The 14,372-nt window shown below is 33.4% G+C and overlaps 1 protein-coding gene across 1 annotated transcript in view; it reads left to right on the top strand.

Moving 5' to 3' along the window:
* The window catches only part of LOC105147580 (unconventional myosin-Ie), a 41,303-nt gene extending 28,734 nt beyond the window's left edge, over window positions 1–12,569 (top strand). Inside the window, exons 11-21 of the mRNA XM_011058702.2 lie at window positions 5,593–5,763; window positions 6,231–6,397; window positions 7,089–7,299; window positions 9,318–9,548; window positions 9,910–10,194; window positions 10,398–10,550; window positions 10,623–10,762; window positions 10,858–11,027; window positions 11,158–11,502; window positions 11,576–11,932; window positions 12,168–12,569. Of these exons, the coding sequence (XP_011057004.2) occupies window positions 5,593–5,763; window positions 6,231–6,397; window positions 7,089–7,299; window positions 9,318–9,548; window positions 9,910–10,194; window positions 10,398–10,550; window positions 10,623–10,762; window positions 10,858–11,027; window positions 11,158–11,502; window positions 11,576–11,932; window positions 12,168–12,244 (2,307 nt within the window). The 3' untranslated portion in view covers window positions 12,245–12,569. The remainder of the gene's footprint in view (window positions 1–5,592; window positions 5,764–6,230; window positions 6,398–7,088; window positions 7,300–9,317; window positions 9,549–9,909; window positions 10,195–10,397; window positions 10,551–10,622; window positions 10,763–10,857; window positions 11,028–11,157; window positions 11,503–11,575; window positions 11,933–12,167) is intronic.
* The last annotated feature ends 1,803 nt before the right edge of the window (window positions 12,570–14,372 follow it).

Genomic DNA, 14,372 nt, shown 5'->3' with positions numbered 1-14,372 from the left:
ACATCCATCTTTTCTATTATCTACGTTTTTATACGCACCCTTCTCCTCTCGCCAAACCCGGCAATTCCGGCAACAATGAAGCGCAGTTTCCCATGAGAGGCATTTGTGACTCCCGATCTAATTAGTTTACTCATCGCGACCTTTTTTTTTAGATCATTAATGTTAATTAGAAACAAGTGTGTGAGTGGCGTGTGCAACAGGCATTTGTTCTCGTAAAAGTGTAAAAATTAGAGTGTTTCTGGAATGTGAGATAATATAATCGAAGAGACCGGTATTGAAATTAAAAAATATTAATAAAAGTACAATATACAATATAAATTTATTAATTATTTGGTTTCGATGAATTAATACAAGACTACTTTCTAAATTTTTGTATTAAGTTCATGATAAAAATTAACAACTCTTGTTTCAACTAGGAACTCTTTTTTTTCACGAGAGCGATTACTCTCGTGAAAAGCTAACAAACATCGGAAACTTTTCACTGAAAGCTCGAAGCAAAATTATTCTTATAAAATAAATAGAATAACAGCTGAGAACAAGATATAGGATGCGGGTCGACATATCCTTGCGTGCGGCATTGTTCACACGTGCGTGCGTTAAACGAGGCGCTATTTTAATTATTGTCCCGTCTAACGGAATCCGCTTTGAGAAAATAGCCGGAAATTGCTCGCGTTCGCGCTCACAGACAAAAGCATCCATGCTGCATTCGCGACGCATCCTTGGTACCCTCAATGGATGCCACGCCGAAGATCGACACGACAATGCATTCGTGGACGCATTCCGCGAAGTCGTACAGAAATCAGAGCACGTATCCATCGAGCGTGTCGTCGGGCCGGCTAAAGCGGCGTCTACAATGAGATTTTAAGGCGTAAAACTTACTCTCTAAAACTTTTTAAGTGAATCTCACTCTGAAGAGTGAAATCTCACTCTTAAAGATTAAAAATTGAGCCACTCTCTTTCAAGATTTTCATTTTTAAGCTAATGAATTTTCCTTACTATTTAAAGTTTTTCTCTTCATCTCCTACAAACTATGTCACCGTATACATATATATTTATATATTATACTTATGTATAAATATCTATTATTTTTATATTTTAATTTATAATACAAATACTGTGATGAGATAATATATTCGAACAAGTGCAATTAATGTGACCAGAGCACGCCAAGTTTTTTCTTCACTATAATCCAGTTGACCATTTTAGTCACCTTTCAATTTATCTTACGTGTCTTGCGTTATGAAATATTTGGCTGATTGCATTAGGTGCGCTCGGCATTGCAAATCGAAGGCATCCGTTTGCTCTTTTACCTCGAAAATCGTTCAGCAACTCGCACCTTTCTGCTACATGTCATCTCATCTGCGTTCGTCATTAACATTTCTAGAGCCAATCAAGCTGCTCGATTCACTCCGAATTCAAAGACCGAACTCGCAGAGTTAATGCAGATTTTTGCGCCTAAATTAAATTTATAATCTGTATATTTATGATAACGTATCCAATGATTCATTAACACGTAACGTACATTCGTCTATTTTACAAATAGTGTATTTGAACTGTTATGTCTGAGTCTACAAACAAATGCTATCAAATAGAAATTGATGGAGTACATTGTGTATAATTATTAACGAGGAAAGTAAGTTTTTAATCCTTTTCCTCTTTATTTGAAGTTACGTATTTGAAAACAAAAAATTTTACTAGTTAATTTTTAGATCAAAGCTTATGTTGCATATATAGAATGAAATAAAATCCAACTTTATATTAATATATTGAAGACTCTAACGAGTAATAAATCAAGTGATGATATAACTTATAAATTATTGAAATTTATTTTGCAATGTAGTATTTTAAGAAAATACACCTTGCATATGAGTCTGCTACATTCATGTGTTAACAATCTATTTTTAGTATATAAGACTATTATCAGTTTCGAGTAAAGCGAAAGACATTTTTAATTAATAAAGTATCTTTTATTTATTCATCAAAATCGTTTTTTAGAAGGAAATTAATGGAATATATTCGATTCGATCGATCCTTTTTTTATACACTTGACATATATCTTTTATTTTTTAAAGAGATTATTTTTAGAGATTTCACTGCTTTTTGTAAACTTTTAAAAACATAATAATACATAATAAATAATAGTCGTTGATGCTCGGCGTTGCCCGAAGTCGTAAGTAAGTCGGAGTCGAATGCCAAAAAGTTAACAAAACTCTCCTTTTTCTTCTCTTTGTGTACAGAACAAACGAAATTTTGTTTCGCCGCTTCTTAGACGCCGCTTAAAGTAACACGTAAGCGTGTAAGATATAAAAGAGATATCGGAGATGAAACGGTGGGGAAATTACGAGAGAAGGCTGCGGATGCGTGAAACAAACGCAAATGGAAAATACGATTATTAACTGTCGGCGGATTGAACGAATGAAGGTTTCAACTCGCTGTCGCGGGCGTTCTCCTTTGTTCTCCCGTAACTTTTTCTCCTCAGCTCGACGTGAGTTCCCGTGTTTTCTTCGGTCGTCACGCTTGTCCGAACGAGATGGACGAGAGGACGTACGGCTGTCTTGCGGAAGGAACAAAAAAAACCGCGAATGACACCGCGGATGACACTACGTTACACGAATCGAAATGAGAGATGTGCGAAATAACAGATTATTACGACTTGGCGCGAATGCGTAATGGGCACTTACGTGCGGTCGTAATCATCACCGAAACACACGACTCCGTTTACCGCGTGTATTTTATGCGATTAGCTCGCGCACGCGACAAGTAATTGCGTGTGATCAACGGGTTGCGGCTAATTTGCTTATCGCAATTATCACCGCGAGGCCGAGAAAGCAGCTAATTAAATGTTCGCGGTGAGTCTTAATTTTTTTTTTTTCTTTCATGCGGTCTTAAATGCGTGAGAAGTCGCCAATTTGAAGTTCAAAGAGTAAAGGGCGCGTAAAATTTATTGTACCATTTAATTTTTCAATTTTCATGCTTTGATAATCAATTGTACATTATTCTGTATAAAATATGTTATATTTAACACGCATTTATTTTTAACAAACTCAATTACTAATAATTGACGAGATTCCACTGCCAGTTAATTTTTCAAAAAATTTATCAATGTTGATACTCGTATCTCAGCGAGATTTGTTCTATTTTAATGTACTTGATTACGATATTCACTTTAATCTCCATGTAAATTTTAGCCATATTTTCATGATTATTGAGGATGGCCGAAACAAGCGAGAAATCGAAACATCGAATTAATTTTATTTTTTAATAAAGAATTTAGATTCATACACGGATATCTAATGTTAGTTCTGCTTGACATTTTGTGATTTATATTCTATATAACTTTTTATCATTTTTATATCTAAACCATGGTATGACATTTCATGCTCCATCCTGTATATAACATCTTTCCATGCGACATTAATATATTATTAATATTAATTTGTACTTACACTATATTATAATCCGTAATTATTAGGTGCGCAACTAAGTTCTCGCTGTTATTTTGATGAAAGCGCATCAAAATAACAGCGAGAACTTAGTTGCGCATCTAATAGAATAATTTAATTCGCGCAGACTTGTCTTGACAAAAAAAAAATCACTCGACCACTCTGCTAGAACGAAAGCGGCAGAGGTAAAACAATAACATGGAACCGTGCGCATGGAGTGAAAGCACCTGCTTCGAAAGGACGTGAAAGAATCGCGTACGTGCCAAATTTGACACGCATTAATTATCCATCACGCGAACCATTCATTCGTGGACCACTCGAGCGTTGCTCGAGCGATCTCCGTCCGGTGATGTATTATTTGCAACACGGAAGTTTCACGGGAAAAATTCATGCGCAACGTGCGGACACGCCGACCTCTTCGTGAGCCTGTCTGATTCCGAACGACGAGCTTGTGTACTTTGAATACAATGACTACTCGAGCAGTCCTATTACGCGGCGCAATCCTCCGAGGAACGACCGGCGGAAATTAGTGTCCGAACCACGGTCGTCGTAAAGAGGTCAGGCCTCGTAAAAAAGAATCGTTAACTCGAGTAAAGGCCACGACGAAAAAAATCGTGCCACTTCTTCTCAGGCCGCGGCGACGCGGCGTGTCGCGATGAGATGCGGTGCGATCGGACTGCAACTAGACCGGATAAAAAAACCTGGCCGTGAATCGCACACCTTCGTGAACACGAAGATGAGCTTTAAAATTGTTTACTTAAGATTGGATTGCCTCCGGCAAGAAGACGCAGTTGTTTCCGAAGCGGAACAACTGCGTCTAACTGCGTCTTTTACATTATCAATGTCTACTGTTTGTACACCTTCGTATTGTTAAATTCGAGTATCGTAAAGGAAGCTGGAGATCGAGAGATTATAGATGCTCTTTCAAACAAGAGACGCAGGTGAATAGGAAATCATTACATCTTTGTTGTTTGCCAATGTTAAATGAAGATGAAATGATCACCAATAGATAACAGGATGCTTTCCATTTGGTGATACAAGTCGATAAAATTATCGTTCTATCTTGGATATTTTCTGGCAAGGACACAGTTGATACGAGAGTTTATTAATTTAACACACAGTAATCATTTCATCTTTATTTAACATTGGCAAACAATAAGAATGTTAATTCACTATGTCACCCTGGATGCTTTCCAGTAAAACACACGAACAATACGAGTCATTACATATCCTTGTTGTTTGCCAATATTAAACAAAAAGATGATATAATTATTGTGTCGTACGCGTGTCGTTTGATGTGGAAAGCATCAATTGTAATCTTGCTGGAAAACACTCTTTGTTACTCAAAGGATGGCAAGAAAGACAAAATGATGTGTAATTATGTCGACTTATGTCACTAAATAGAAAGTGCCCACAATATAACACAGTGGATTATTACATCCTTATTGTTTAGCAATGTTAAACAAAGATGAGATAATAATGTAATCGAAAGATGAAATAATCACTGTGTCTCGTTGGAAAGCCTCTCATATGTTCTCATTCAACGTTTCGCTAGAGATAAGATTATGCGATTGTTGGGGACAAATAAAATATATTCAGAAATCCGGGCGAAATCGGGATGGGAAGGGCTGTGAAATAACCGGCGACCGGTTTCCGGTTGATCATATATAGCCGGCGGTGAGATACACCTTCAGGTTTAGCTCGGCCTGAAATGGAAAGCGATTTTAAAAGCGCCGGCAATCACGTTATTACTATCGCCTTTCCCTTCTATCGCCTCGGGAGCTGAGCGAGGTATAAATCGCCTGTATGTGTGCGATATATCCGGCGGTACCAGCGGCACGTAATTAAGCCTGTATTTTCGATGTAACGAGCAAGCAAGCATCTTGCAACCTGCGCATATCTTCCACGAAAGTTAGATCGACGATCCGAATTATCCAAGCAATGACGCGCTTCGAGTTTTGTAACACTTACCGATGCTTATTACGTAATCAGGATGAGTATAACAAAACATGCCATTTTGTAAGCTAAGTAAATAAATGTTACTTTAGTAATCTGACAATTTGGTCTCTGCTCTTATTATAAAGACAATTGATTAACGCGAGGTAATTTTGTTTTCTATGCCATAGGATCGAATTCTGCTTCGTTTCAGGAAGAATACGTTTCCGAGAACATCAGGTGGACGCCGATAGATTATTTCAATAATGCCATCGTGGTGGAGCTTCTCGAAGGCAGGAAACCACCTGGTCTCTTCTTGGTCCTCGACGATGTGTGCGCGACGTTGCATGGTGGAAGTACGGGTGCCGACGCTGACTTGAAGAAGGTATCAGACATTTGTAATGTATTTGTAATGTATTAGGTGCGCAACTAAGTTCTCGCTGTTATTTTGATGAAAATGCATCAAAATAACAGCGAGAACTTAGTTGCGCATCTAATATTTAACGAATTAATACATATTATACCCAAGTAAAATATAGAATATAATTAAGACATAACGGTTGTCCTTTACACCGTCCAGGAGTTTAGGTTCTTATCTAATAGGTGTCCTTATATTCAATCTATTAAACAAGACCACCTATTATATAAGTAGCGGTCTAAACGTATTGTATATATAAACTATAATAGGTCAATGATATTATAGCGTTATCATGACGTCATTTTAAAACTTAAAAATAATTTTATAAGCGACAAATAAGGCGACGAATAATGTAATGTTCTTACGATATATTATTATGATATTTCTGTGCTCTATTTGAGTGTGTATATAATAAATTATCGAATATTGCGCAGAAACTGGCGAAAGCATCTAAGCAACACGCCCATTTCCAAGACAACAGTGATGGTTTCGCAATTCTCCATTACGCCGGTGTAGTATCCTATTCTGTCGATGGGTTCTGTGATAAAAATCGGGACGTCCTTTTCTTGGACCTGATCGAGTTAATGCAGACTAGCACAAAGTAAGCGATCCCGAAGGCCATTAGCATACGACTTGTCCGCGTGACAAATTATCCTGAAAGCGAGTTCGTATGTAAGTTACGATTTGACGGGGATTAATAAACTCGCGCTTATTTTCTAAAAATTTAAAATATTTGACGAGAGAAACAAGATTAAAGAAGAAATTGAGTATCTAAAATCTCGCGCGGATGAATGAAGAAGTAAACCTTAAGTAATAACATACACATGAAGATTCTTATTTTTAAAATGTGCGATTGTTTTAATATACTTGACATTAATTGCATCATTCTATATTTTTTATAATTCAAATAGATGCAGAATAGCGTTTAATTAATATTTATAATGTTTATAATCTGCTTCTTGGCCACCTGACGAAGACGATTACGTAAATAATTCTTCGATGATTTAATGTAATTATCACGTAATTCTAACCATCGATAAATTTGCAAGTTTTCGTAAAACCTGTATACTTAAAATTTCGCGAAAGTCGCGTACAAATCGATAACCAGAAATCACATATTCTCAAGAGGTTCAGTTAAATTAGTAATGTTATAAACTTATCTCTTACTTCTTTTTCGAATTTTGTTTATATCTTTCTACAGTTATCCACGTTTTAAATTTTTCTCGTGTTAATAGCATTGTTAAAACAATTATAGTTGAAATGGTAAAAAAAAAGAAGATTTTATCTTACAGTTCTTTAGTGCGCAAGCTCTATCCGCAAGAAAATACCGGCAAAACGAAAACTCTTAAGTCCAGACCAACCACCGCAGGCAGTAAAATCAGAAATCAAGCCAGTCGCTTGGTTGGTCAGCTGATAAAGTGCACGCCGCATTACATCCGATGCATCAAACCGAATGAAACGAAGAAACCGCGCGATTGGGATCATCTAAGAGTCAAGCATCAGGTACTGCAATTTAATTGTCTAGTATTATTTGCATTCGTCTACCACTTAAATTTGGAGACATCAAACATATTACTTTGTGCCTTTTGGAGACTCAAGTCAATACGTGGATAATATATCTATCTAAATTAATATATCTATCTAAATTAAACCTCAAGAATATAAAGTTTGAGAAAAAAGAGAAAGGCATTTTTTATATACAGTCTGGTTTATCTCAACCTTAGCTCGACAATGTGTCATTCTAGCGAAGTATGTCAGACATATATGTCTAGAGCAATTATACGTAATGCTTCTTTCCTTCCTTCCTTCTTCGGATAACATTGAAATTTGTTCTTCCGAGAAAGTCAATACGACATAACTCATGCTAGAATAGAACTTGCTTGAATATGCAAAATTACTGACGAGGTTTTTAGGTTTTTATTAAAGATCTATATTCTTATAGAAATTCGCATCCCTGTTGAAATTTAAGCGATTAAGTGTAAGAAATTGATAGTATTAATTGATAGTATAAATTGTACTAATTTTATGATTCGTTAGTTTCATAGACATGTACATATACAGGGTGGTCCATTTGAATCGAACATCTTGAATATTTCGCTTTTGATGATACAAAAAAATGTTTCATGAAAGTGAAACGGTTTCGAGGGGGATGATTTTGGTCATGTTTTTTTTTTAAGTAGAGGCATCAAAAAAATATGAAGGTCATCTCCATTTTTTAAAATGGAATTGTATGATTTTTTTTACACAATTCTGATATTATTCCTTTACTTTTTCTGCACATAAAAACATTAAAGTAGTTATATAAAAAAAACCAATAGTTTACAAGATATTTTACACTCTATTTTGGCACATATTGACATAAAATATTAAATACCTCGTAAACTATTAACTTTTTGATAATTGTACCTTAACACTTTTATGAAAAGAAAGAAAACATATCATTACTTTAAAAAAATTGTATGCAAAATGGATAATTTTTTAAATAAGCAACTATGTGTTTTCTTTCCATCACTGATTCATCTCATTATTCTGTTCGTAAAAGTATTAAGGTTTACGATTATCAAAAAGTTAATAGTTTATGAGTTATTTAACATTTTATGTCAATATGTGTCAGAATAAAATATCTCGTCAACTATTGATTTTTTTATATTATTACCTTAATACTTTTATATGCAGAATAATTAGAGGAATATCATATTATGTAAAAAAATCATACAATTTCATTTAAAAAAGTGGAGGTAACCTTCATATCTTTTTACACCTCCACTTAAAAAAACCAACATGATCAAAATGCGTCCCCCTCGAAATCCTTCCACTTTCATTTGAAACGTTTTTTTATATCATCAAAAATAAGCGAGATATTTCAGATGGTCGATTTAAATGGACCTGTATATAAAAAACTCAATAATACTAGATTTTTATTGTAAACTGTCATTTTAATGTTCGAGTTGAATAATTATCAATACAAATGATAACTGTAGAGAAAAAAATTGTAATTTTACGGCAATATATAAGATATTATAGCATTACAAGTATATACATACTTATTTATGGAACATTTATATAATAAAAAATCATGAATTTAATAGTTTATTATCCAAATATTTGAATAATAATCGAAAATTTGAGGAAATAAATGTTAATAATCGGAAATTTATATCATCGATGATGTCAGCATTCTTCAATTATCTCCGAGACCTCGAAGCCTTTTCCATGTAAAGACGAAAATTTGTTCAAGGTTGACGGTCTTTAATAGTATCTCGTCGATGACAAATTTACGAGTATTCCAAATGGTTCTAGAAATACAATGTATGTATCGATGTATGTCCGACATTCTTAATTAGTTGCCGAATAAAAATCATCTGTTACCCTTTCGTGAATGTTTTAATTTTCAAATTAAATCGTCGATATTATTCATCTTTTTAAAATTACTTAAGACATATACACTCGATGCGTATGACATGCTTGCAGTGGACTGATGAATAATAATAATTACGCAGTTTTCCGATGATATATTGTAGGTGGAGTATTTAGGTCTGAAAGAAAATATTAGAGTGCGTAGAGCCGGCTTCGCTTATAGAAGACCATTCTCCAAATTTCTACATAGATATGCGATTCTTACGAAAGAAACATGGCCTCGTTGGCCCGGCGATGAGAAACAAGGCATAGAATGGATATTGGGGAGGTTTCATATCGATCGATCGCAATATCAGCTCGGCAGAACCAAGCTCTTTATTAAGGCGCCTGAAACTGTGAGTTCCATTTCTGTTATTTTAATAATGACGTAATTAGTCAATGTCCATTTTCACCAATGTTATTAACTTTCAATCTTGTCCAAGGAAAAATTAAAATGACCTTATTTTAATTCTTAACATTAATAAACCGTCACATTTCGCAATAAAAAAGTCATCATTTTGACTTTCATAACGTCAGAATGTTACTTGCTGTGTTCCTAGTAGTGCATTTAATTTGTTCTTCACTTTTTTCTAATTCTTAAAACTAGAGAAAAGAAGACATAAGTAAATTAAAAGATATAAATAATTAATTCACAAATTAAAAGATTGAACCTAGAATATGATATACCTAAAAATGAATATAAGTCGTAACTTTTAGCTTTTCATGCTGGAGGAAGCACGTGAGCGGAATTACAATAAGCATGCGCAAGTTATTCAGAAAGCATTCAAGAAGTATTTCGCCCAGAAGAGACAAGGGCAGCAGATACAGGAAGCCGCTGATCTTCTTTTCGGCCATAAAGAGCGGAAACGCGAGACTTTGAACAGAAATTTTTTCGGCGATTATATAGGACTGGAAGACAAGCCGCAGATGATGAGTCTGATTGGCAGACGGGAGAAAGTATTTTTCGCCGAAGTCGTGAAAAAGTACAATAGAAGATTCAAGGTAAAGATATTAAAATTAAAATTAAAATATTAAGTCATTAACAATTTAAACACTCTTTTAATTTGTATTCTGCAAAAATCATGTTATTATTCTAATTTCGTAGAAATCTATTTATTACATAATAGATCAAGTTTTCTTAATTTCTTAACTCCTTAAGTTTTAAACTTAAAATTTAAGTGTGATTTATGTAATAACGTTAACAGACGTGCAGAGTAGATCTTATTCTCACCGGGAAATGCATCTATTTGATTGGTCGAGAGCAAATAAAGAACGATTCCAAGGACAAATCCATCGAAGTTATTAAAAGGAAGCTATCATTTAATCAAATCAGCTGCGTATCATTAAGCAAGCTAACAGTAATTATTTTATGATTCTTTATACTAGCGGTATATTAGTTAAAGACATTTTAACGATATTTTTCGTTCCAGGACAATTTCATAATAATTCACGTAAAGGAAGACTACGCTAGCGTATTAGAATCAGTATTCAAAACGGAATTTTTATATATCCTTAGCAAAAAGTATCTGGAAGATACCGGTCATCCTTTGAACATCATATTTAGCAACGAGTACGACTATTTTTTTTTTATTTTCCATATATCATCAATATTAGCGCTGCTACATAATACATTATAGGTTTGAAAATAAAACTATTTTCTTTCAGCTTGCAGTTTAAGATAAAGAAAGAAGGTTGGGGTGGAGGTGGAATGAGATATATAAAGTTTACGCAAACAGTTGATAACGATGATGTTATTCACAATAATAAACAAATTTTAAAACCGTTTAGTAAAATACTCAATGTCAGCATCACTCCAGGTTTACCAAATACAATGAGTAAGTTTTAGTTGGATTAGTTTTGAGTTTCAACAGATAATAATTCTTAATTTTTCCCTCTTACACGCGTAAACTTCGGGATATTTAATATCTGAATAAATAATTAAAAAATATATAAAACTCTATGTAGAACCTAATCCGATGGCGTATCGACGGATAAAACCTCCTATGTCTGTGGATAACATCTTGCCGCCGCAGGTGTGCGATCTAATAACTTCAGCCCTCTCAACTCAGAATAATCAAGCGATTATGGCCGGGACATCTCCTCTTAATCCGATGGCAGCCGCAAGATCTGTAATGACTCCTTCAGCAACAACTTCAAACAGTAGACCGCACATTCCACCGAATCGCCCAAATATACAACCTGCGTTTAGAAAGGACATGAAAAATGGTATGAACAACGTGAACAAGTTGCGAGACAAACAGATCGCCGTAAGAGGCATGCTTATCAATAATCCCAATGCTCAACCGCGTGGTAAGTTTCTATGAATTCCATTTTAAAAAATACTGAAGAAATGAATTTAAGTAGAACAAGTTATAATTTAAAGGTTTATTGAAATTTCCTCCACCGCCCACGGAGCCACCACCACCGAACGAGCCTATAGGCTTCAGATTACCACCTCTTAACGGTGAATATAATAGCAAGGTTTCTAGTCACCTCAATAAAGAAATGCAAACGTCCCAAGAATGGAACGTGAAGCAAATGAACAACGGACTTGATCGAGAGAAGAAGGAAGACAATGCCGCGTATGCAGTAGCCAACAAAAAAGTACCTCCTCAGAAACCTCGTCAGAAACCGGCACTTCCAAGTTTACCAAAAGTTAAAGCCTTATACGATTATGAGCCAAAGGATCTGGACGAGTTAGGGCTCAAGGAAGGCGACATCGTGGAAGTACTCAAAGAACGTGAGTTATTGCAATCTGAGCTTATTTACATAATAAATGACAATAAATTTAGCAGCGATATACTGTAAAAAGGAGAATAAAGTTGGTAATATGTATAACTTTTTACTAATATTTTTACCACTGATATAAAAAAAATAAAGTGTGAAACCGATTATATTTATCAGAAAAAATAATTTTTGCTATTAGTCCTTTACAATTTAAGTGTCAAAAAATCAGTTGACAATATTTTTTTTAGATGAGGGCGGTTGGTGGCACGGAAGATTGAAAGGGAAGACCGGTCTTTTTCCCTCCAATTATATAGAAAAGATATGAATTGTGTAATCGAGCCATCAAAAAATCTTATCCTACACAGGACAAGTCATTATGATTATCAAAATGATGTCAAAATGACTTCATTAAAAGTCATTTTTCTATCATCCGATTCATTTTAATGCCATTTTGACATTATATCGTGACTCATTGTTCTGCTTGGGATTGAATTACATGAAATCAGAACATAACTGTAATAAGTACATTGTACCTGTTATTCGCAATTTTCTGCTCTATAATAATATACTTATTGTTACATGCGTCTTTAGTTAAATAATATTAGTAGAACATTTATATTAATGCCAAAGCCGGAAAAAAAATCAAAGAATTCATAATTGAAAGAAAGCACGATAATTTGTTGGAGATATTCGTCGTTTAACAAAGGTAATGAAAGATCAAATAATGATAATTATGAAATGATAATATTATATAACCGTTTAAATATATTTTTATCTAAATGTTCAAAGTTACAAACAATATGTTGCTTTTATTGTTAATTAATGTACGATAGATATGTAATCTGTTTAACTTTTGGTACTGTACAGCGCGATAAATATTAATATATTCAACACATTCCCTGCCGGAAAATTTCGATTAAAACCGATAGAACATAATCCATTTTAATCGACTATAATATAATATATCCAATTTGACTGCAATTTGCTAAGCCCCAGTTCCACCAATGTAAGATTAATTTTAATCTCAGTTCAATTTATCCATTATCTTCTTCTAATTCTGTAAATTAAAAAAATAAGTAGTAAGTTAAACCGCGTTAAAATTAATTTTACATTAGTAAAATCGGGCCTTAGAAAGATAACATTAATCTGTTTCAATTCAAAAAAATTCATCGATTGCCCGTATGCAATTTCAATACGTTTTAATAATATTCCATTTTTAATATTACAAATAGATTTGTAATCAAGTTTAATCCGACACAATTAAATTTTTCTCATGAATATTATATTCGATTATGTGTATAAATAAAGAAAGAAAATCGTATTTATAATAAAGTTACATTTATTGAATTTCAAATGGATTTCAAATATTTGGAGGTTTGTATAAATGTCTATGATATCACTATATGAATAAGTTTGTTTTTCACATCGCTCATGGGAACTTAAAACTGAATTGTGTACATAATCTTCTGTCCTATCCATGTACGATACATTGAACGGTTTAATAGAATTAATTATAATTCTAGATATTTAAATGACATTTATTATTTAACAGAATGATGTGTATGATTAAAAACTTATGTGTGTATTAAAAACGTGTGTATATGTGTATATTAAAAATTGTAATAAAAAAATATACTTAAATTGGGAATTAAACACTTAAATAAACAAGAACTACTTAAAAATTAAAGCTGAAATTGTACTTCTTTTGTAAAGGTATTATGCAGTTGAGAAAGAAAGATAAAGCTTTTGCGGATTATTTCACGGTATATAATTAGATCTATTTTAATGCATTAGAATTTACCGGCATGACTAGCATGGTCAGTAAAAGCAATCTATTTTAATAAAAAAAATTCATTATTTCGCAGAAGAAAAATAAATCGATTTTATGTTGAATTTGCTGTTGTTATGAATCACAATCAAGCATGTTCATTTTTATTCCAAAATTAATTTTACTTATATGTAGATACATGCATTTTATTATTATAATAAGAATGAAATGTCACTTTTAGTCATCAACGTCATATTTATTGTTTCCTTCTGCAGTGCTTTATAAGTCTTTCTTATATAGCGAATATTGCGTGATACGTTTCTTCTTTTATTCACTCGCATTCTCACATACATTACGATTAACATCGGCAAAGGAAAATAGAATAGCACATCTCCACAAGACTACAGCATTGGCAAGAACGATTATTTTTACAATAATTATCTTTCATAGTAGTACAGAGTAAAATAAATTAAAAGTTAATTTAGTGTGCTACGGTTTTATAAACATACAAGTATTTATAGGCACTAGAATAATAAATTATTGCTAAATTATTTGTCGTTTAATCGATAGCCCCTAGTCGCGTTACCCTTAGAACCGCGAAAAATTCAAATACCGTGATGGAACCAGGACTATTATATATATATATATATATATATATATATATATATATATATATAATATATAT

Source organism: Acromyrmex echinatior, chromosome 4 (genome assembly GCF_024713525.1).
Source record: "Acromyrmex echinatior isolate Ae372 chromosome 4, ASM2471352v2, whole genome shotgun sequence".
In the NCBI taxonomy this organism is placed as follows: Eukaryota; Metazoa; Arthropoda; class Insecta; order Hymenoptera; family Formicidae; genus Acromyrmex; species Acromyrmex echinatior.
Note: the sequence above shows the minus strand (reverse complement) of the source record. Positions and strands in the feature narration are given on the sequence as shown.